The sequence below is a fragment of the Pelophylax lessonae genome (genome assembly GCF_965119305.1).
Source record: "Pelophylax lessonae genome assembly, chromosome: 2".
Taxonomy (NCBI): domain Eukaryota; kingdom Metazoa; phylum Chordata; class Amphibia; order Anura; family Ranidae; genus Pelophylax; species Pelophylax lessonae.
The window spans coordinates 389,888,289-389,910,889 of NC_138769.1; the positions used below are offsets into that span (position 1 = coordinate 389,888,289).

The following is a 22,601-nucleotide window of genomic DNA, read 5'->3' on the forward strand; positions in this document are numbered from 1 at the left end:
TCCCCGAAGAGGCTTTTCTAGCCTTGATCAAAGTGGGAATGACCTCAGGGGAGAGACCCCTATCCTTCAGGACCTGGCTTTCAACAGCCAGGCTGTTAAAGCCAGCGACTGTAAAGCAGGATGGAAGATCGGTCCTTGAGACAGGAGATCTTCTCGAAGAGGCACACACCACGGAGCGTCGACCGCCAGATTCACGAGATTTGCGTACCAAGACCGGCGCGGCCAGTCTGGCGCCACCAGAATCCCTGTGTGCGGTTCCGAGGCCAACCTGAGAAGGAGCCTGGACAGCAGCTGAATCGGTGGAAAGGCATACATCAGACGATACTGATGCCAGTGCGCCACTAACACGTCTGAGGCGTCTGCCCGAGGATCGCGCGTCCTTGCCACGAACCTTTCCACCTTGTTGTTTAGACGAGAAGCGAACAGGTCCACATCTGGGGACCCCCACTTCGCGCACAACATCTGGAAGACATCCGGGTGAAGGCACCATTCTCCCTGGTCCAGGGTCTGGCGACTCAGATAATCCGCCTGCCAGTTCTCCACCCCCGGAATGTGAACTGCAGATATCGCCGGGACGTGCGTCTCGGCCCAAGACAGAATGTCGGCTACATCCCGAGCCGCTCGGGCACTCCTGGTGCCCCCTTGGTGGTTGATGTAGGCCACCGCAGTGGCATTGTCCGTCTGCACCCGAACCGGACGGCCCTGAAGCCTGTCCGTCCAACGCAGAAGACAGAGATTTATCGCTCGCAATTCCAGAATGTTGATCGGAAGGGAGGATTCCTCCTCCGACCAAGTTCCCTGGGCAGATAGAACGCCCAGGACACCACCCCAGCCCGACAGGCTGGCATCCGTGGTGATCACCGTCCACGACAAGGGACGAAAGGACTTGCCCCCCGACACCGCCGGAGACTGGAGCCACCACAAAAGACCCCTTCGGGTGAGGCGGCTCAACGAAATCCGCAGATCCAGAGATTGCGGACGCCCGTCCCACTTGGCCAGGACCTCCGCCTGAAGATCCCGTGTGTGAAACTGGGCGAAGGGAATCGTCTCGAAAGCCGAGACCATCAATCCCAGACACCTCATACACGTCCGGGACGAGCACTGATTGTCCCTGAGGGACCTGACTTCGTTCTGAAGTGTCCGGAGCTTGTCTTCCGGCAGGAAGACCTTCGCTTGAACAGAGTCCAGTATCATCCGCAGGTAGGGAAGACGAACGGACGGACACAACGTTGACTTTGGTAAATTTATCGTCCAACCGAACTCCTGCAGAGTCTGCATCGTGATGGACAGGTCGTTCACCAGGCCCTGACTGGTCGCAGACCGAATCAAGATATCGTCCAGATACCCCAAGACCGAGATGCCCTGGGCTCTCAAAGCCAGGACCGGCGCAAGCACCTTGGTGAAAACCCGCGGAGCCGAAGCGAGACCGAAGGGTAACGCCACGAATTGGAAATGATCCTCCGCAATGGCGAATCGAAGGTACCTCTGGTGACCCTCGAAAATTGGAATGTGAAGATACGCATCCTTCAAATCGATGGAGGCCATGAATTCCCCCGGAACCAGGGCAGCCACCACCGAGCGCAGGGATTCCATGCGAAACTTGCGAACCTGCACAAAGTGGTTCAGAGCTTTCAAGTCCAGAGTCGGACGTACCTTGCCCTCCTTTCTGGGCACAGTGAACAGATTGGAATAGAACCCCCGAAATCTGTCCCGATGAGGCACCGGAACCACCACTCCCTGGGCCCGCAGGTCCCGCACCGCCAGGTGCAGATCCTGCAAGCGCTCCGGAGTCAGCTGAAGGTTTGAGGGGAAAAATCTGCCCGCCGGCCGAGAGAGAAACTCGATCTTGTATCCAGATCGAACGATTTCCTGAACCCACCTGTCCCGAATGCGGTCCAGCCAGGGTTGAAGAAAACCGAGCAAACGTTCCCCCCACCCCAGAACTGGGTGAGGGCATCCCTTCAGGCCGTATTGTTATGGGCAGCGGACCCGGACTGGCCGGACTTCTGCTTACCCGTCCACGGCTTCTTCTGGGAGCCTTGGCCCTTGAAGGGCTTGCCCTTATAGTGCGACCGAAAGGCACGAAAGGACCCCTGAGAGGGTCTAAACGAGGTATTCTTTTTACCACGAACAAACTTATTCTTGTGAGTTTGGGGCAAGAGAGTGCTCTTACCCCCAGAAATTCCCTTTATCAGAGTATCCAAAGATTCGCCAAAAAGGCGAGATCCCGTGTAGGGCAAAGTAGCTAAAGTCTTGCGAGAAGATTGGTCAACAGACCAACATTTCAGCCATATCAGGCGACGGTTCAACACCGCCACACTTGAGAGGCATGCAGCCAAAGGGACTAAATCCAAGTCCGCATCACACAAATACATGACACCCTGATGAATTTGATCCTCCATAGCCAAAGTTGTCGGCGGGGCAGAGTCAGCCACCAGGGTGCGCCTGAGCACCTGCGTCCAATCCGCAATAGCCTGGGCTCCCATAATGGAAGCAAAAATAGGCTTCAGCATAGAACCAGCAACCGTATAAGCATGACAGGCCAGAGACTCCAGTCTCCTGTCCGTCGGGTCCCGGAACACCGGGGTATCCTCAGCAGGGATCGCAGTGGATTTATTCAAAATCGCCACCGCGTGATCCACCTGAGGCGGCACACACCAACGCTCATCAGTGGTGGGTGTAAATGGATAACGCAGTTTGAACCTACTCGGCACAGCAAAAGGCTTCTTTAAATTGCGCCATTGTTCATCAACCGCGCGCTGAAATTCCGTATAACAAGGAAAAACCTGCAATGTTTTGCGTTTCCTTTGCGTCCCATAAGAGGACATCAAAACAGGAGGACATGGTTCATCCTGCAAATGCAGCATTTGCTTGATAGAAGCAACCAACTCATCCATGAGTGAAAGCTCTTCAGACGAGCCAGGGGGAGAATTATCAACCCCTTCCACCTCAGCCTCCCCCTCAGACCCCACAAGGTCTAGAGATGAGTGAGACCCTGAGAAGGGCACTCCAGCCATAGCAGCCCCATCGCCCTCTGAATCTGAGGAAATAGACACTCTGGGCCGTTTAGTGGATCGATCAGCCACCAGCATCTGCACCTGAGCAGCCAAGTTTGCCACAATAGTAGCCAGATCAGCCCCCTCGGGGGAAGCAGCAGCCCCTTGGCCCCCCACCAAGGTGGGAGGAAACTTGCAATCCTGAGAATCCATGCCCCAGTAATATTAGGAAAAAAGGAGTACTGCCCCTTTAAGATCGCGGCGAGCGTAGCCCACCGCACCCACTGAATACACCGACCCCCACAGGGATAGGAACACTGGGCAAGGAATACAGGAAAATGGAAAGGTAAAACCTGGAGAGATCACACAGGCTGCTGCCACCGATCGCTGTCCCAGAGCAAAAGGAAGTGATGCAATGACTGACCGCCCCTGTAAAGCCTATGTAAGGCTACACAAACATGGCCGCTCGGATTCACTAGGCAAATAGAAAATGGCGCCGACATGTGGCCTGATCGATCGCCGCCAAAATGGCGGTGTTTGGCGCAAAAACGCTGCGCCTTACCACACAGGACCGGCCACCATAATTCTGCCGCAAAAAAATGGCGGGTCGCCGCAGCGATCGCCGCACAGCATGCCTAAACCCAGACTGCTTCATGCATTCACCCAGCAGAGCGGGAGAGCCCCCCCCTCGCAGCCCACACACAGGCAGCAATTCCACACAGGAATCTGACAGGGAGCTCAGCAGCCACACAGACATGCAGGGTCACACAGTCCCAGACTGACACCCAACAGATAGGTCCCCACATAGAGTTACACTTACCAGTCCGGATGGCATGGGGAGCCTGCTTCAGCGACCAAACCGCTGCACTGAGGACAGGGAGTGTCGCAGCCATGACGCAGTGGAACTGCGGTGCGAAACCGCAATGGCGTCCAGTGAGGTAACCACCTCACAGATAGCATCCCTGCAGCGAACAGGGATGGGTCGTTCAATGTGCCAGGGAAACCTGCGCTGAACGCTCGATGGCAGGCTGGGAAGCCCCTGGCCCTGAGCCCTGGGATCCAGGGTGGCCAGTCCGAGACCCAGCTCCGCACGATCATCTTCATCAGAAGAAGCTAACTAATGCTGAAAATGAACAGCTAAGTAAAAGAAAGAGAAAAAGACTCAAAATAAAATCAAAAAGAGAATAGAGGCTGAGACTGAGAGTCCCAGCACAGGAACAGCCAGCCTACTCCTAAGCTAGGCATTAGAAACTGAGTTGGGAATGCAGGAAGCAGGGAGGTATTGACTGAGGGGACCACCCCCTAGGGGTGGGATATGCTAAAAGCTTTGATATTAACAAATTTTGTTGCCTAGCTAATCCTGCGGAGCAAAGGTCAATAACCCCATTAGTGATGAATATGAAGTGGCGGTGACTGTCGGAGGACGTAAGAGAAATACTGATTTAGCCTGGTAAACAACATGTGCCGAAATAGACTTGGTCCTTAAACGGGTAACCAAAAAAAAAAAAGATGAGACTTTAGTATCACTTTAAGTAATAATATCTTTTTATGATTCTTCATGGCCCAGGGAGGATGAGGGCCTGTTTAAAAGTACTTTTACTGCCTGTTTAGGATATGCATAAGTCAAACAGCACAGGTTCACTTTTTTTTTTTTTTTTTTGTAAATAAAGCACTTCTGCAGTTAAGTGACTGTACACTAATCTGAGAGCACAAACTCGAGAGAATAATGTCCTCCATCTACTACGGGCAGGTGTATTACCCAAGTCTACCCTATAACTGAGAACAGAAGATAAAAGGACAGGCAGAGGTGTTAGTGTAACATTTTAAGAGGTAATAAATACCCTGTCCATACAACTTAGATGACTATCTCCTGACCAAGCAGGCTCAGGGAATGATCACAACTTCCACAAGTACATTTAGCTGTAACTAGAAACTGCAGGTCGATTGATATCAAGGGAAAATGTCAACCGACCAGGTTAGAGTTTTCTGTAAGTGCACTTACACTCCTAAGATGAGCTCACAGTGAAGTATGACAGCTCATGGTATAAATATGCACATTTGGGTGATGGGAGCATACATGTTCATGCATACAGAGAGCTACACATCTCACCATGCCTTCAGTTTCTTTATAGGTACAAATCTGGCTTAAATCTTTGAAATGCTAGTGAAATGTGTGCAATTATTAATTTTTCATAACAAAAACAGAACTCAGAAATGACAGGCAAAATATACACAAGAAACAAGCAAAAAGACTCAGAAGGCTATGGGGAATGAACCTGGGTAATAAAAACTTTGTACCTCTGTTTTTTGGTGCAACATATTAAAAGTGGAACTGAAGGTGCTAGACAGAGAGAGTATAGTTTTGGATCTTTTCTGCTTACCAGAAAGATTGTCCGGTAAATCTATATTGTTCTCTGCCTACCAGGGAGCAGGATCTGCTAGTGAGGTCTGCTCATGGTGCTCAGGCGCAGCTCAGTTTGTCTGAAGTGTTTCACACTGGTCCAATAGCGAGGCATATTATACAGTGGGAAGAAACCTGACAAATGAGTGCACAGGCATTTAGTACAGTCCTGGTGATTGGCAGAAAGTGCCTCAGTGCATGCTGGGTTACTGTATAAGTACCAAGGACACATGTGCTTGGGTCTTTCAGCTTGGGAGCGGAGTCTGGGAGGGAAGGGGTGGCTGCCTCCCCTTCTCTGTAGAAGTTGCCATGCGGCCTCAGGTGGTCAACCTGAGGGTCTAAAGAGTTAGAAAGGAGTAAGAGTTAGAGAGGAACTGAACCGGGAGGTCACTGTATGATTCTGCATACAGTGAGTACAGATCTGTGTCAAGGGGCCTGTCCTGAGGGGGGCCATCCCTTGAGCTAGAATAGTCAGTGGATGGGTGTCAGTAAAGGGGATGTTAGAGAGTGTCCTGAAGATAATGTAGTTCACCAAGTTTGTTGCTGGAGAGAGCAAGGAGACCTAACCCTTTCCATACACATGGCAGTATGGATAAAGCAGTGTGACTGCTTCCACAAGTAAGTGAACTGGTGAGGCCAAGTGAAAGTTGTCCTTATCAACTGTAAATAGTTCAAGTTGGAGTATCCCACTATTCCCTTCTCTCATCCAAGTTCAACAATAAATACCAAAAACCAAAACCCCTGGACTGTTTATTGAGTAATGAGCCATTGGGAGTAAGAATGAATGTGTGAACAGGTAATCAGAGCAGGCACAACAAGTTATCACACAGCAAGCCCTATGGGGACAGTGCTACACATGTCACCATTATTCTGTTCACTGTTTATTTTGCTGCAGACTTTTGCATAAGGAAGATTCCTGTATCAAGATGGCCTACTCCGCAGAGACACATAAGTGCAAAACAAGGTGTAATTTAGTCAAGCAAAAAAGGTCAGCTGCGGGGGGAAGCCGTCGGGAGAACACAGTGTTTATTTCTAGCGGCTATAGGCTGTAACAACCACTAGCAATAATTTTTTAATGTAAAATCCAGCGGGCTGGTTGTACCCAAGATAATCGATCAATCCGTATGGGTACATTCAGTCTGCCTATACATGATTTGAACCATCTATGGCCAGTTTAAGTGTACAGCAACTAAACATGCATCTGTATAAACACATCTTCCCAACACATGTTGATGCAAAATGTAGGTCAGCAGAGTGTGCATCTCAGAGAGCATGACATTTGCACCTGTGCATTCCTATTCTTCACATGATGCAATGCTCACTGACTACTTACTGCGGCGGTCAGCCTCTCACAGGCAAAGCGACGTAGGGCTACGTCGTTAGCCTGTGAGGCTCTAGGGAGCGAGTGCGCGCCGCCACGGACCCCCCCCCCCGCGCGTATGCCCGTACTCGCGATTGTCTGTTACACCGGGAGAAAGGCAGGCAGCTAATGTAAACAAAGCCGCCTGTCATTCTTTCCTGTGTAAGAATGGAGATCATACGGTTCTGCTATGTAGGACCGTTGATCTCTGTTCTTACACCAGTAGCCACATCCAATCACAGTTAGAAGCACGCACCTAGGGACACACTTAACCCCTCCCTCTCAAAAAAAGTTAACCCCTTCACTGCCAGTGTCATTTTTACAGTAACAGTGCATATGTATAGCACTGATTACTGTAGTAATGTCACTGGTAACCCCAAAAGTGTAAAAAACGTCAGTCAAGGGTCCGATCTGTCCGCCGCAATGTCGCAGTCCCGCAAAAAAAAAAAAAAAATCGCAGATCGCCGCCATTACTCGTTAAAAAAAAAAAAACAACAAAAATTACAAAAATCTTTCCCGTAAAAAACAACAAAAATGACAAAAATCTTTCCCGTAGTTAGTAAACGCAATAACTTTTGCGCAAACCAATCAAAATACACTTTTTGTGATTTTTTTACCAAACATATGTAGCATAAAACAAATTGGCCTAAAATGTTAAAAAAATTTGATTTTTACATTTTTTTGGGGAATTTAATATAAAAAATGTGAAAAATAGTTATTTTTGCAAAATTGACGCTCTTTTTTTGTTTATAGCGCATGATCAAAAAATCGCACAGGTGATCAAATACCACCAAAAGAAAGCTCTGTTTGTGGGAAAAAAGGACGTCAAATTTGTTTAGGTACAGCTTTGCACGACCGCGCAATTGTCCGTTAAATTCCCGCAGTGCCGAAATAGGCCCTGGTCAGGAAGGGGGTAAAATCTTCCGGGGCTTAAGTGGTTAATGTGGTTTAGACCGTGCATTTTCCATTAAGGCAAGTGCAGTGTTGGTACCATATCTATGATTTCTGAAGGGAAAACATATCTATACAAGCATCAAAATGCACAGATGCAATGGGATTAAGACCACACGTATCATCTCTATACCTTAGCAGAAATCCTCAGTTATTTTTCTAGAAAAGTATATCTAAAGCCAAAAATTATTTCTTTTCATTTTGCATAGATCAGGGAATGGTTGAAGGGCATTGTGGTTAGGCCATGATGACAGAGAGACGGTAGGATGCTAGTATTGAACATTATTGGAACCCCTGCACACCTACTAAACAGCAGTGTGTTTAGGTTGCAGGAAAGCACGCAATTTACACGTGCTCCATGTTCTGTCCTATTTTCTTAACTCCAACCAGCTGGCAGACCTTCTCATTCTTGAACTTGCCTCACTGATATCACTGAAAAGACAATGTAACCTTTATACTCTCGTGCCTTGTCTGCTTCCTCATATATATATATATATATATATTTAAAGAAGGTTAAGATCCGATCCACCGAGAAGCAGCGAGGATGAACCCCAAGAGACTCATACCACGCAATGTACATCTTCCACGTACAACGGTAGATCTTCCTAGAAGTATATTTCCTAGATTTAAACAGCGTAGGCATCACAGACTCAGGCAAACCTCTATACTTCAGTACCTGGAATTCAACAGCCTAGCTGTCAAACCCAGCGACTGTAAAGCAGGATAGAAGATCGGTCTTTGGGACAGCAGATCCTAAGAGGAAGCCCCCAAGGAGCATCGGCGGACCAGCCGTACCGGATCGGGGTACCAAGACCTGCGAGGTCAGATTGGATGGAATCCCTTCTGCTTTGATCCTGCACAGGAGTCCTGGCAGACATTTGAGAGGGCTGGAACTAATCTGTCAGCCCACCTTAGAATGCCAGCTACTTACCGAGCCGCCAGGACACTACTTGTCCCCCCCTTGGTGATTGACAGCGGCATTGTCCAAATGAATTCGTACTGGACACCGCTGAAGACAAATTGTCCAATGAGCCAGACAAAGGTTGATCACTCGGAATTCCAGAACATTCAGTGGCAGTCTGGACTTTGCCAGAGTCCAGACCCTCTGTGCTAAGGATGCCTCCCCACCCGGACAGGCTGGCATCCGTGGTGACAACCGTCCAGTACAGGGGGAGAAAGGATTTTCCCTGTAGAAGTGCCAGAGAATAAAGCCACCTCTAGAGACCATGGATCATTGTCCCACTGCACCAGATCTCTGTAGCAGAGATCTTGTGTGGAACATTTTGAGTTTTTCCAGAGGAAGAAACACTCTGGCTGAGGCAGAGTCAGACCCCGATAATCCAGTTTTTTATGGACAGAACAGAACCAAAGCAGACTCCTGAAGGTTCAGAATCCAATCAAACTTCCTCAGAGTTTGCAGAACAATCTCCAGTTGTCCATCAGAGTATTCAGAGACTCCGCTCGCAGAAGAAGTTCATTAAAGTACCCCAGTACGGTGATCCCCCGCTGACTCAAATAATGCCAGCATCAGCACTTTTGTGAAGACCCGAGGAGCAGAGGCGAGACCAAGGTCCACGCCACAAACTGATAATGCTCCTCACCCACGGTAAAACGGAGGAAGAGACGGTGACCGGCACATATTTGAATATGCAGGTAGGTGTCCTTGATGACGATTCAAGGAGAAAAAAATCCCCCTGATGTAGGGAAGCCACTACCGCGTGAATGGACTCCACGCAAAACTCCTGTACTTGCACCAGCAGTTTAGCGCCTTGAGGTCCAGAATTGGGACGTACCTAGCCTTCCTTCCTGGGAACTGTAAAGAGGTTTGAGTAAACTAAAAACCGCTGAAAAACGTTCCGAATTGGAACCGGAACAATCACCTCTTGAAGGAACAAGTCTTGCACTACCTCAAAGAGACCCGTGGGTGATCTGTTGACAAGTGCAGGTTGGAAGGGAAGAACCTTTCTGGAGAATAAGACCAAACTCGATCTCGTAGCCTGGCCAAATAACTTCGTGGACCCACGGGTCCTATACCAGGGAGGTCCACCAATCCGGAAACCAGTGAAGGTGTCCCCCCAAAGCAGATATAGGTGAAGGCGCCCATTCATGCAAAGGCAGCCTTGTACGCAGGTCTGTCCATGGCTTGCCAGACCAGGTCCTCTTGGAACCTGTGGTGGAGGCTCTGACTTTTGATCCCTTGTCTGGAGACCCTGAGGGACAGAAAAACCTCTTCCGAGCCGAGAAGAATGACCCATGTCTAGGACAGGGCTCCTTTCCCTTGGTAGCCTGCGGAAGTAGAGTACTCCTCCCCCGTGAGACCCTTAGAGATGTCATCCAAGGAAGTTCCAAACAGGCAATCCCCTACAAAGGGGAGATCAGATAAGGCCTTCTTAGAAGTCTGGTCCGCAGACCAGTATTTCAGGCAGATTATATGCCGAAGGACCACTGCTGATACAGACAGCCTAGAAATCAAAGGAGCCACATCCAAGAGGCATCACAGATAAACTGTAGACTCTGGACCAACTGATCCACAAGCAAAGCAAAGATAGTGGAAAGCGGTTTCCCCTTCAGGTCCCAGCGTAAAAGTGTAGCCCACTTGGTCAGAGCTTGGGACACCAGGGCAATAGTAAATACCAACCTAGGTGCCGAATCAACCACAGCGAACATATGGTGAGCCAGAGCCTCCGCCCTCCTAGAAGCTGGGTATTACAAGGTCGGGGACTCCTCAACTGGAATGAAGGAAGCTTTATTTAACCTGGAAACCAACGAGTGGGACCAGTTCACCTTTAACGCAGTTAATCCTCATAAGGATACTGCAAGCAAAAAGTACTTAGGAACCACTGCGTTTTTGACAACTCCACTGTTTTTTGACAATGTTGTCAAAGTAAGCGGAAAAGGGAACACCCTCACCGCTTTGGAGGGCCTGTGGGTGCAAGAAGAGAACGACGCAGCATCAGCTGCAACCTCCATTTTTTAAAGTGTCACGCACTGACACAAACAGTGCATCCACCAGAGCCTTTTCATGCGCAGCTAGAGGAGCAGAAGAATCATCTTCACTATCTGAGCACTCAGGGTATGTGGACACAGACCTAGTAGGATCCCTATATATGAAGCTCATCCGGAAAAACATTACAATCAGGGGAGGCCGCCAACTGAGACAGGCCCAGATACAGCAAGAGGCAGTCCCCAGATACAGCAAGAGGCAGTCCCCAGATACAGCAAGAGTCAGTACTCATATACAGCAAGAGACAGCCCCCATATACAGCAAGAGACAGGCCACTATCCAGGCAGCATTATTAGACAGCCATGCATTTCCTATATTGATCCAGCAGCAACATTGGCAGTTTCAATATTTACCAAAATCAATGTACTTACCTCAGGCAGGCAGACAAGTGATGTACCTCAGGCAGTGAGAAGTCAGAAGTCTCAGGGCAGGACACCCCGTGGCAGCTCTTCCTCACAGGACCATTGGCTCTGCTACAGGGAGAGGTGGAGTAGATCTGATATCACTCCGCCCTCCACTCTCTTAAGGCTGCAGCAAGCATGATAGAAGCTGTGTCGGCTAATGCGGCCGCCAGCTCACTCTGCGGCAGCAGAATTAGGCAATCTAATAATAAAAAAAAAAAAAAAGGTTCTGCTCCCTGGCAAAAGGTAATGACTGAGGGGATTATTTAATAAATCCGGAAAGGGCAAAATCTGATGCAACTCTGCATAGAAACCATTCAGCTTCCAGGTTTTTTTTTCCAAAGTTTAATTGAACAAGCTGATTGGCTACCATGCGCAGCTCCACTCGTTTTTGAGTGCACCAGTTTTAGTAAATCTCCCCGGGTTTTAACCTACATATGAAAATGATGATCCTTAAAACCTGCTTAATATAACTTTTTAATCATACACCTGACTCTTTTTCTACAAAATCTCTTACTTTGTGCAATAAGAATTGATGCTGGTTTGAAGCCGAAAGGTAGTCACACCAAATATTAATTTGATTTTGGTTTTCATTCTGTTGGCTCACTTTGCATTTTAGTAAATTGATGAAAATAAACATTATATAAAAACAATTATTTATATATTTTTTTTAATTCCTACTTTACAGTATTTCTTTACACCTGCCTAAAACTTTTGCACAGTACTGGAATATATATATATAATGTACACACATACACATACAGTGCTCAGCTCAGCATAAAACACCCCTTTTGGAAAGTAGGATTTGAATCAATATTTCAATGAACACAAGACCAATTTCCACAATTTTGACAAAACAGAGTTTTATAGAACACTTGTTTAGCACCATTACATAAAAGTAAGGTTAATAATATAACTTAGATTACAAAAACGTCAGTTTTACTCAAATTAGTTGATGAAAACATGAATACACCCCACAACAAAAACTACTACATCTAGTATTTTGTATGACCTCCATGATTTGTAAGGACAGCACCGAGTTTTCTAGGTATGGAATGAACAAGTTGGTGACATATTGCAACATCTGACATAAATGACCTACAAAAAGTCCACCCTGCGCATAGGCAAAAAACAAATATAAATCAAATTAATACTGCCGCTGCTGCTCATCACCAAGTGAAAAACATAAATACACCAATAACACAGCACTGAAACAGTGTACATCGAAATCTAGTGACACAGATATGTGTAATCCAAATAATAATCATAAAAAATCTATAAGAAAAAATATAAATATGTGATGTTCAATCCCAGTGATAAATTGAACTATGTTCAATTATTCAACAAGTGGTAAGTGAAAAGTCCAGTGAAAAAAATATATATGAAAATTTAAGCAAGTGTCCAGTGAAAAAAATGTTCAGTGCAGACAATGGAGTAATCACATGTGATTCAAAATACTTCCAAGTGAATTCAAGTGGTTCTTGTGGATCCAAAGGTGCCCTCTTCCCCACAAGTGAGTCCACTTACCAGAATGCGTAGACCCCTTGAGACCTTATGGCCCAGGGGTCTGAAATGGCTTGGCAAGTGGATAAGAACTGGGGCCCCTTCAAGATGTCCTTTCCATAGATGCAGGGATATAAACAAAAAGAAACCCAGATAGTGCAGTACGTTCTGATGAATTTATTAAAGGATAAAAAGCTTCCAGATAATGCACTCACATTAAATACAAATTATAAAGGCTCATCAAATATACATTGAAAATATTCCCGGTGAATAATGGAGAGCGATCCTACCGTCCTCCTCGCTATAACGAGCGGCGGGCGTTCCAGCGCACTTCCGTTTTTCATTCCACCACACAGGAAATTACGTATTACGTCGGCTGTGAAGGCCGGAATTACGTCTTTCACAGCCTTCACAGCCAACGTAATACGTCATTACGTCAGCACGGAGTGATAATAGCATCTTCTCTTATAATATAGAGCAGTGCATCTGTGAATTCATGATTCCATCAATAAAATGCAGCTCCCCGACACCAGCAGCACTCATGCAGCCCCACAGAAGGACACTGCCACCACCATGTTTCACTGTAGGCACCATTGATTTTTCATTGTACTCCTCATCTTTGCAACACCATACAGTTTTGAAGCCGTCAGTTCCAAAAAACATTTATCTTGGTCTCATCACTTCAGAGTACAGAGTCCCAGTAGTCTTCTTTTTCAGCATGGGCAAATTTTAGGTAGGCTTTTTTTGAGCATGCTGAGCAGGCTTTAGGAGAGGCTTCCTTTCTGGACAAGACCCATGCATGCCATTCCTCTGCAGTGTACGCCATATTGTGTTACGGGAAACAATCACCCCAGTTTGGCTTTCTACTTCTTTAGCTAACTGTAGTGAACTTGCATGGCAATTTTCTTCAACCCTTCTCATCAGAAGACGCTCCTGTCGAGGTGGTAACTTCTGTGGTTGGCCTGGGCGTCTCTGTCAGATGGTTGCAGTCCCATCTTTGTAAAATTGTTGTATCACTTTTGCTACAGTATTCTGACTGATAAGGAAAGCTTTTCTGATCTTCTTATAGACTTTATCTTTCTTGTGTAAAGAAATTATTTTCTTTCTCAGGCCTTGTGATATTTCTCTTCCATGTGGTGCCATTGCTGACAGCATGAAATGGGAAGGGTTTTTCTTTGTTAACCACTTAAAAGTGTTACTAAACCCACAACAGTAAAATCTGTCTATAGATGTATAAAAGCATGCTTGTTATACTTATTGTGTAACTTAAGTCCTGGGGCCAATCCTGTTTAATTTATTCATAAATGATCTAGAGGAGGGTATATCTAGTACAATCTCAGTATTTGCGGATGATACTAAACTAAGCATGCCAATATCTTCTATGCAGGATGTGGAAACCTTACAAGCAGACCTGAACAAAATAATGGGGTGGGCAACTACATGGCAGATGAGGTTTAATGTTGAAAAATGTAAAGTAATGCACTTGGGTGCCAGAAACCAGAAAGCAAGCTACTCACTAGGGGAACCTCTGGGTGAATCTAAGATGGAAAAGGACCTAGGGGTACTGGTAGACAACAGGCTTGGCAGTGGTATGCAATGCCAAGCCGCTGCAAGCAAAGCCAACAGAATACTGGGATGTATAAAAAAGAGGATTCACTCCAGAAATAAAGAGATTATTCTCCCACTCTACAAGACTCTGGTCCGGCCACATCTGGAGTATGCTGTCCAGTTCTGGGCACCGGTCCTCAGGAAGGATGTGCTGGAACTGGAGAAAGTCCAGAGAAGGGCAACAAAAAAAATTAGGGGAATGGAGGACATCGGCTATGAGGAAAGATTACAAGCACTGAACTTATTCTCTATGGAGAAGAGAAGATTGAGGGGGGAATATGATATCAATGTACAAATACTGTACTGGCGACCCTAGCATAAGGAACAAACTATTCAGAGAAAGGGAATACAAAAAGACACATGGCCACTCACAAAAACTAGAGGAAAGGCGGTTTAACCTTAAAGTACGTAAGGGGTTCTTCACTGTGAGAGCAGTAAGGATGTGGAATTCTCTTCCGCAAACAGTCATTTCAGCAGGGAGCATCGATAGTTTCAAAAAACTATTAGATGGGCACCTTAAAGACCACAACATACAGGGGTATACAATGTACGGTTAACAGCAAACACACAAACACATCATAGGTTGAACTGGATGGACTGATGTCTTTTTTCAACCTCACTATGTAACTATGTAAGTGATTATTCCTCTGCATTGTGTAAAAAGGCTGTGTGATCCTGTATGCACAGCTCCTCCTCCCTCCTGCAAGTTCACTCTGGACAAGTCCAGATAAGCACAGTAAGTGTAGTTCAGCTGCACATGGTCAGTTTGGTCTCTATTGCGCAGAGAACACTTCCTGGTTTTAGCTGAGCTATTCAGGTCACATGGTATTAACATCACATATTTGGGCGTGTATACAGATCCTAAATGACAGCCCAATCCCTGCCTCCCTTATGCCCAGTAAATATAAAAAAAAAAACACAGTGCGTGGGATGTTACATCTTGATTGATGGATGATTTTTTTTTTCTTGGGAGGGTACATTTGATCAGCACAGGGCCAATCAGCCCTGTCCAGACATGTTCAGACAGAGAATGAAGGGTCTTGAACCCTGATAGGATAATCGTGGGAGAAATGAAAACCCCTCCTACAAACTACCAGCACTCACTAATACAGGTCACAATATTGCTCTAATTGCTATATATAGCTGATGGGAAAAGGTATTCATCAGTATATTTACTTAAATAATTGCATTTCTATGTTCTGTGTACTGTAAGACAGTGTTCCCCAACCCCCGGGCCGCGGACTGGTACCGGTCCGTGGATCAAACGGTACCGGGCCGCCCGGACCGCCCGAGGAACTTTAAATGATTTCACTGTGGCGGCCGAGGCGCAGAGCATTGCACCCCCCCCCCCGAGCCCGCCCATTGTGTGACAATAGCGAATGAAAATTCGCTATTGTCACACTGATCCTCCTCCTGGCCAATCAGGGAGCGGGTCCTCCAAAAGGCAAACCCCACGCCATTGGCCAAGGAGGAGGCACCGCGGGAGGACTGAGGAGACGCGGGAAGCCATGGGACTGAACTGAAGAGAAGTGAGGTAAGTGCACGGATGGGTCTCGCGGGGGGAACGCTGGCGCTCTGCTTTGAAAGGAGGCACGCTGGCATCTCTACATTAAAAGGGGGCAATGCTGTGGCACTCTGCATTTATTGGGGGGAATGCTGTGGCGCTCTGCATTTATTGGGGGCATTGCTGTGGCACTCTGCATTTATTGGGGGCATTGCTGTGGCACTCTGCATTTATTGGGGGCATTGCTGTGGCACTCTGCATTTATTGGGGGCATTGCTGTGGCACTCTGCATTTATTGGGGGCATTGCTGTGGCACTCTGCATTTATTGGGGGCATTGCTGTGGCACTCTGCATTTATTGGGGGCATTGCTGTGGCACTCTGCATTTATTGGGGGCATTGCTGTGGGCACTCTGCATTTATTGGGGGCATTGCTGTGGCATTCTGCATTTATTGGGGGCATTGCTGTGACACTCTGCATTTATTGGGGGCATTGCTGTGACACTCTGCATTTATTGGGGGCATTGCTGTGGGCACTCTGCATTGATTGGGGGCAATGCTGTGGGCACTCTGCATTGATTGGGGGCAATGCTGTGGGCACTCTGCATTGATTGGGGGCAATGCTGTGGGCACTCTGCATTGATTGGGGGCAATGCTGTGGGCACTCTGCATTGATTGGGGGCATTGCTGTGGGCACTCTGCATTGATTGGGGGCAATGCTGTGGGCACTCTGCATTGATTGGGGGCAATGCTGTGGGCACTCTGCATTGATTGGGGGCAATGCTGTGGGCACTCTGCATTGATTGGGGGCAATGCTGTGGGCACTCTGCATTGATTGGGGGCAATGCTGTGGGCACTCTGCATTGATTGGGGGCAATGCTGTGGGCACTCTGCATTGATTGGGGGCACGCTGGTCACTCTGCATTGACGTCCCCCCCCAGCGGGCCACAGAAAAATTATCAACGTTGACCGGTCCGCGGCGATAAAAAGGTTGGGGAGCACTGCTGTAGGAGACCAGATATAGTGAATGCAGGGTCCTGGGTTTAGTAAAACTTTAACTACTTTCCGCAAACCGACGTACCTGTACGTCGGCATGCAGAAGTGGTTGTACCCGGTACAATTTTCTAGAGCCTTTCAGTTGATAGCAGCCGCTCGGCCACTATCCCAGCGAGCGGATTTGGCTTTGATCGGGTCTCCGATGTAGTAACCCGGATGTCCCGAGTCGACGTCACTTCCAGTTTACTCGGCTGCTAACGGGGCTGATTTAAAAACTCTCAGTATTTAAAAATGCTGATTTCGGCATTTTGAATACTTTGAAGTGCAGTGGAGGGGTCTTTTAGACCCCCGATCTCTCCATAAAGAGTACCTGTCACTGCCTATCACTGTCGCAATGGATGTTTAGCAATAAAAGTGATCAGATTTTTATTTTTTTTTAAACCGTGCTAAAAATGAAAAATGTAATAAAATAAATAAGGGAAACCCCCCCCCCCCCCATGTTAAAGTGCCCCCGTCGCCGTGAGCTCGTGCACGAAAGAAAACGCGTTCGTAAGTCAAGCCCACAATTGTAAACTGTGTTCCAATCACCAGAGATGTACAGTAACTAAGTAGAACTACTTCACTACTGTACTTAAGTACCGAAAGGCGGTATCTGTACTTTCCTAGAGTAGAATTTTTTTCTCCTACTTCCACTTTTACTTCACTACATTTTTTCGATGATTTCAATACTTCTACTCCAATATTTTTTTTTTGTGCTGCATAGTTACTCGTTACAATTATAAAAATTACAACTGCCAGAACAGTAGATGGCAGGTTTCATGAAGCTCAAAAAAATATGTATAACGTCATGTGTACTTTTGACTTCTTTCTTTAATAACTACATAACACAGTACTTGTACTTTTACTTTTAGTACTTGAGTAGCAATTTTTTTTAAAAACTACTGGTACTTTTACTTTCAGTACTTGAGTAGCAACATTTAAAAAAAAAAACTACTTGCAATACTTAAGTACAAAAAATGTTGAATACTTTAGTACTTCTACTCAAATCACTTTTTGATTGAGCACTTCCACTTCTACTCAAGTCACTTTTTGATCGAGCACTTGTACTTTTACTCAAGTATGGGTTTTGAGTACTTTATACAACTCTGCCAATCACACGTGAGGTATTGCCGCAATCGCCAGAGCGAGATCAATAGATCTAGAAAAATACTTCCTCTAACTCTAAATTTTTAAAGTGTCACCTATGGAGATTTTTAGGTACCGTAGTTTGACGCCATTCCACGAGTGTGCGCAATTTTAAACCGTAACACGTTAGGTATCTATTTACTCGGCATGACATCATCTTTCAAAAATTGGGCTAACTTTACTGTTTTCTTTTTAATTTTTTTAAACTAAAGTGTATTTTTTCCCCAAAAATTGCGTTTGTAAAACCGCTGCGCAAATACGGTGTGACAAAGTATTGCAACAATCTCCATTTTAATCTCCAGGGTCTCTGCTAAAAAAAAATATATAATGTTGGGGGGTTCTAAGTAATTTTCTAGCAAAAAATAATTACACTAGCCCTCCCGGCTCCAATAGTGATGCCTTTTTCAAAGTCTTTATGGTCACATTTAAAGGGCTTATTCACATTTCAGGCATATTATTATGTGCTAAAATTGCATATAGAATTTGCCAAACTATAATAAACTAAATTTAATTAAATAATATTAACCACTTCTGGCCTGGAAGGATTTACCCCCTTAATGACCAGGCCATTTTTTTGAGATACAGCACTGCGTTATTTTAACTGACAATTGCGCCGTCATGCGATGCTGTACCCACAAATAGAGCTTTCTTTTGGTGGTATTTGATCACTTACTGTGATTTTTGTTTTTTGCGCTATAAACAAAAAAAGAGCAACAATTCTGAAAAAATAAATAAATAAAAATAAAATGTTTTCATCATTTTAGGCCAATTTGTATTCTGCTACATATTTTGTAGCAGAATACAAGTGTATATTGATTAGTTTGGGCAAAAGCTATCATATCTACAAACTAGGGGAAAGATTTATGTCATTTTATTTATTTATACTAGTAATGGCGGCAATCAGTGATTTTTAGCGGGACTACGACATTGCAGTGAACAGATTGGACACCTGACATTTTGGACACTTTTGGGGGGACCAGTGACTCTACTACAGTAATCAGTGCTACAAATATGCACTGTTACTGTACTGAAACTGGCAAAGAATGGGTTAACACCAGGGGCTTTCAAAGGATTAAATGTGTCCCTAGGGGGTTCTTTCTAACTGTGGGGGATGGGCTTGCTGAATGAACACATAGACCTGTGTTCCCAAATAAGAGGAACACAGGATCCCTGTGTTCATAACTGACAGAACAGCGTTCTTTCTCCACGGGGAGCGATTGCGTGTGCCCACTCTGATTGGCTCCCGCCTGTGGCCAATAGGCGCGCCCGCCCACGCAAAGGGACCTGCTGCAAAAAAACTATGGTGGATGGTCGGCAAGCAGATAAAGTAGGGGGCGTGGCCAGATTTGAAAGGGAAGATGTGCTGTGGCTGAACTCCGCTTCTTATCCATCCTTCTAGACATCCTGCCCTTGCAATCCAGACCTTACATCGCCTAAATCCTTTGCCCTGTGGATGCTCCATCAGCTACACTCTCTCTCAACCTCCCCGATGGCCCCTGGCAAGCCAAAATCGGGCCTGATTGCACCGGCGCCATGTTGGTCTCCCCCTGCGGCGGCCATCTTGACCTTGAGGTCCACCTCCTCCTCGAGAGCCTCTGTGGGCACACAGACAGCGTCGGCAGACATGGGAGACACAGAGTCCTCCCCTCAGCTGACTTGCTGACTGTTATTACCTACTGTTAGAGAGTCTATTTTGGAACTCAGTGCTTCCTATCAACGGATATCAGCCTCATCAGACATGATATGGAGAAGTACAATTCCCGGCTGTCTGAAGCAGAGACCTGCATATCGTAGGTGGAAGACACAGTGCACACTGACTCCAGGGAGTTGAAAATCCTCCAGTCAGTCAGGCACTGCATGACAAAACAGTGGATATGGAGAGAAGAGTCAGTCGCAAGAATTTAAGGGTAGTGGGGCTCCCTGAGAAGGCTAAAGGGCTCACAGGGTCCCCCCTACGCCTCCATTACCTGGAGCTCCACCAAGGCCCTTCCTGATATAGCTGCTGAACTACAGGGATCTTGACATGATGCTAGAGGCTGCAAGAAATACACCTGAGCTGACCTACAACAAACGTCAAAATATCTTTGTACCCGGATTATGCCCTTGAAGTGCAGCAGCGCCGACGCTCCTTCACGGAGATCCGCAAACGTCTCAGGGAGCACGGGCTGAAACATAGTCTTCTGTACCCCAGCAAGCTCCAGATCGTTGATGGTGGCACTATGCATTACTTTGATACCCCTGCAGCAGCATACAGCTGTTTGGAGTCTCGCTGAGGTACGATTGTTGTTGCTCTGTTCTGCACTTTGACTTTATGACTGCCTATGACCCTGTTTGAATCCTGGATATTTCTCATCAAATCTCCTTTATCAGATTGCCATACTGTAATACACCTTTACAAACCCCTGGGCCATCCATTCCTGGCATCCTGCCCCACATCTTGAAGTAGAGTTCCTTGAGCACAGCATGAGAACTTTGTTACCCCCCCCCCCCCCCACTTTTTTTTCTCTCCTTTTCCTTCTCAATTGGTTCCTGGTTAAGACTTCCCTTTTTTTGTTCTTTGTTTTATTGCCAAAGTGTTGGTTCTCAGTGACAATTGGGGTCCCCCCTGGACCTAGGTCCACTGGTGCCCTTCTTGCACCGACCATTCCCATGAGAAATAGAGTCCGTGCTTTTTTTCTCCAGTTAAGGGAATAGACCCGGCACCAATTGTTCTATTTTTGTTTTCTTCTTTTTTTGGTGCACGGGTAGGGGGGTTTGTTGTGGAGGCCTGGGAACTTTCAGGTGTTAAAGGGTTCTTATTTCTTCTCATACCACTTACTTCTAAGTTACTGTATTTGCTCAAACAGTCTCAGTGTTTTTTTTTGCTCTATACTGTTTATCCGCTGTGCGAGCTGGAGGGGGCTTTGCTATCCATGAGTACGTCACTATCCCGCTGTTCAGCGCCTTTTATGGGCGTGTATCCCCCTAATATTACACCATGATTAAGAATACCAAAGATTCCCTGAATATTATATCCTGGAACGTTAGAGGCCTAAACTTTAAGTATAAGCGCTCTCTAATGTTTCAGTTCTTGAAACTGCATAATCCTCACATAGTTCTTCCACAAGAGACCCGCCTCATGGGTGGCAAAGCTTTGCCTCTAAAAAGGCAGTGGATCCAGAAAATGTGACTTACTCCTCTTATGCACGTGGACTATCCATATCTATTAGCAAATGTCTACCCTGCACGATTCATGTTATCACTGACCCTTATAGGAAAAATGTTATGCTGGTAATAAATAGATGGAATCAGAAGTACATTATAGTTATTAAGTTTTTGCCTAAACTGAAGGCATGGAGTAATCTCCCACTTTCGTTAGATTGGGCGCATTAACCTCATCAAGATGAAGATACTTCCCAAACTCACATATATTTTTAGAAACTCCCCGCAATGGCTCTCACGTACCTTAGACTGATTCTTTTGTCATTTATATGGGGATCCAAATCTCTCAGATACAAATATATTACGCTCACTAGACCAATAAACAGGGAGGGGGGGATGGGCTGTCTATGCCAGGCTGCTTTAAGTATTGCCTGGCAACACAGTTTGTGAAGGGGTCTGTAGCCTGACCTTACCAACTCCTCTGTTGTGTTGGAGGAGGCGATAGTTAACCCCCAGGAGGCCTTACACAGCACCTGTTATTCAGAGGTCCAAAAAAACCCCACCCTCTTGGTTCATCCATGCATACCACTATTCGAGCCTAGAAGGTGGGTACAGCATTGAAGGTCCTCCCCCCCTAACAATTTATTTCCCCCATACCCCCCTCCTGCTTATTCTCACTCTTTCACACTTTAATACTATTCCTAACCCACATGCATGGGCAAGGTTTAACATTAAAAAGTTAGAACATATCGTAACCAACGCTGATCTGTCCCCCTTCCATATTCTCCAGTTTAAATTTCATATACCTGCTCATTATCATTTTCGGTACCTCCAGGTCTAAGATGACAATTTCTGGGCCAACTGGTTTCTCTCTCCTACACTGAGCTGGAGGCCATTCTTCAGGTTGAGGACTTGAAGAAACCTACATCTCAATTGTACGGCTACCCGTCTGTGGCAGCCAGTCCTGAGTTATCCTTTCTTCCCCAAAAATGGTCCGGGGATATCTCTGGACTAGATGATGACTGGATAGAGATTTGGAATTTTCCCTTTTCTTCCCTAGTCTTAGCCAGGGACAAGATGATCCAATTTAAGATTTCACATAGAGTGTATTATACCCTGCACAGGCTCCATAAGATGTCCACCTCGTACTCTCCTATGTGCGGTGCGTTGTTCGCACCAACCAGTGGACTTTTCACATCTTCTGTACCTGTCCGATTATCATTTTTGTATAAGAGATGTCAATCTCAATCCTGCTGCATTCTGCTGAATGCATTCAAAATCTAACAGGGTAAGGATTATCTTTAAATATTCACAGCAGACAGGTAGCTAACAAGAGATACAGGTTTAGCTAGTGAAAGACAAAACTCTTCAGCAACTATCTTAAACTAAAATATTTGTCTTAGTGGACTGATCCTTTATATTGCGTATAGTCTTCTAAAATTAGGCAAAAACTACACTTGAATCATTTCTTTGCATTGATTTTCATGCATTTGCCTCAGGATATACAGTCATGTGAAAAGGTGAGTACACCTTGAAGAATTTGTTGACTTCTG

The 22,601-nt window shown here is 46.1% G+C and overlaps 2 protein-coding genes across 3 annotated transcripts in view; one reads left to right on the forward strand and one right to left on the reverse strand.

Moving 5' to 3' along the window:
* LOC309546690 (uncharacterized protein) overlaps window positions 1–21,076 on the forward strand; it is a gene marked incomplete at its 3' end in the record, with an annotated part of 29,469 nt that extends 8,393 nt beyond the window's left edge. The window contains exon 2 of the mRNA XM_082246404.1: window positions 20,975–21,076. Coding sequence (XP_082102530.1) covers window positions 20,975–21,076 — 102 coding nt within the window. The remainder of the gene's footprint in view (window positions 1–20,974) is intronic.
* RAD51C (RAD51 paralog C) overlaps window positions 1–22,601 on the reverse strand; it is a 183,529-nt gene that overhangs the window by 133,603 nt on the left and 27,325 nt on the right. The window lies entirely within an intron of this gene.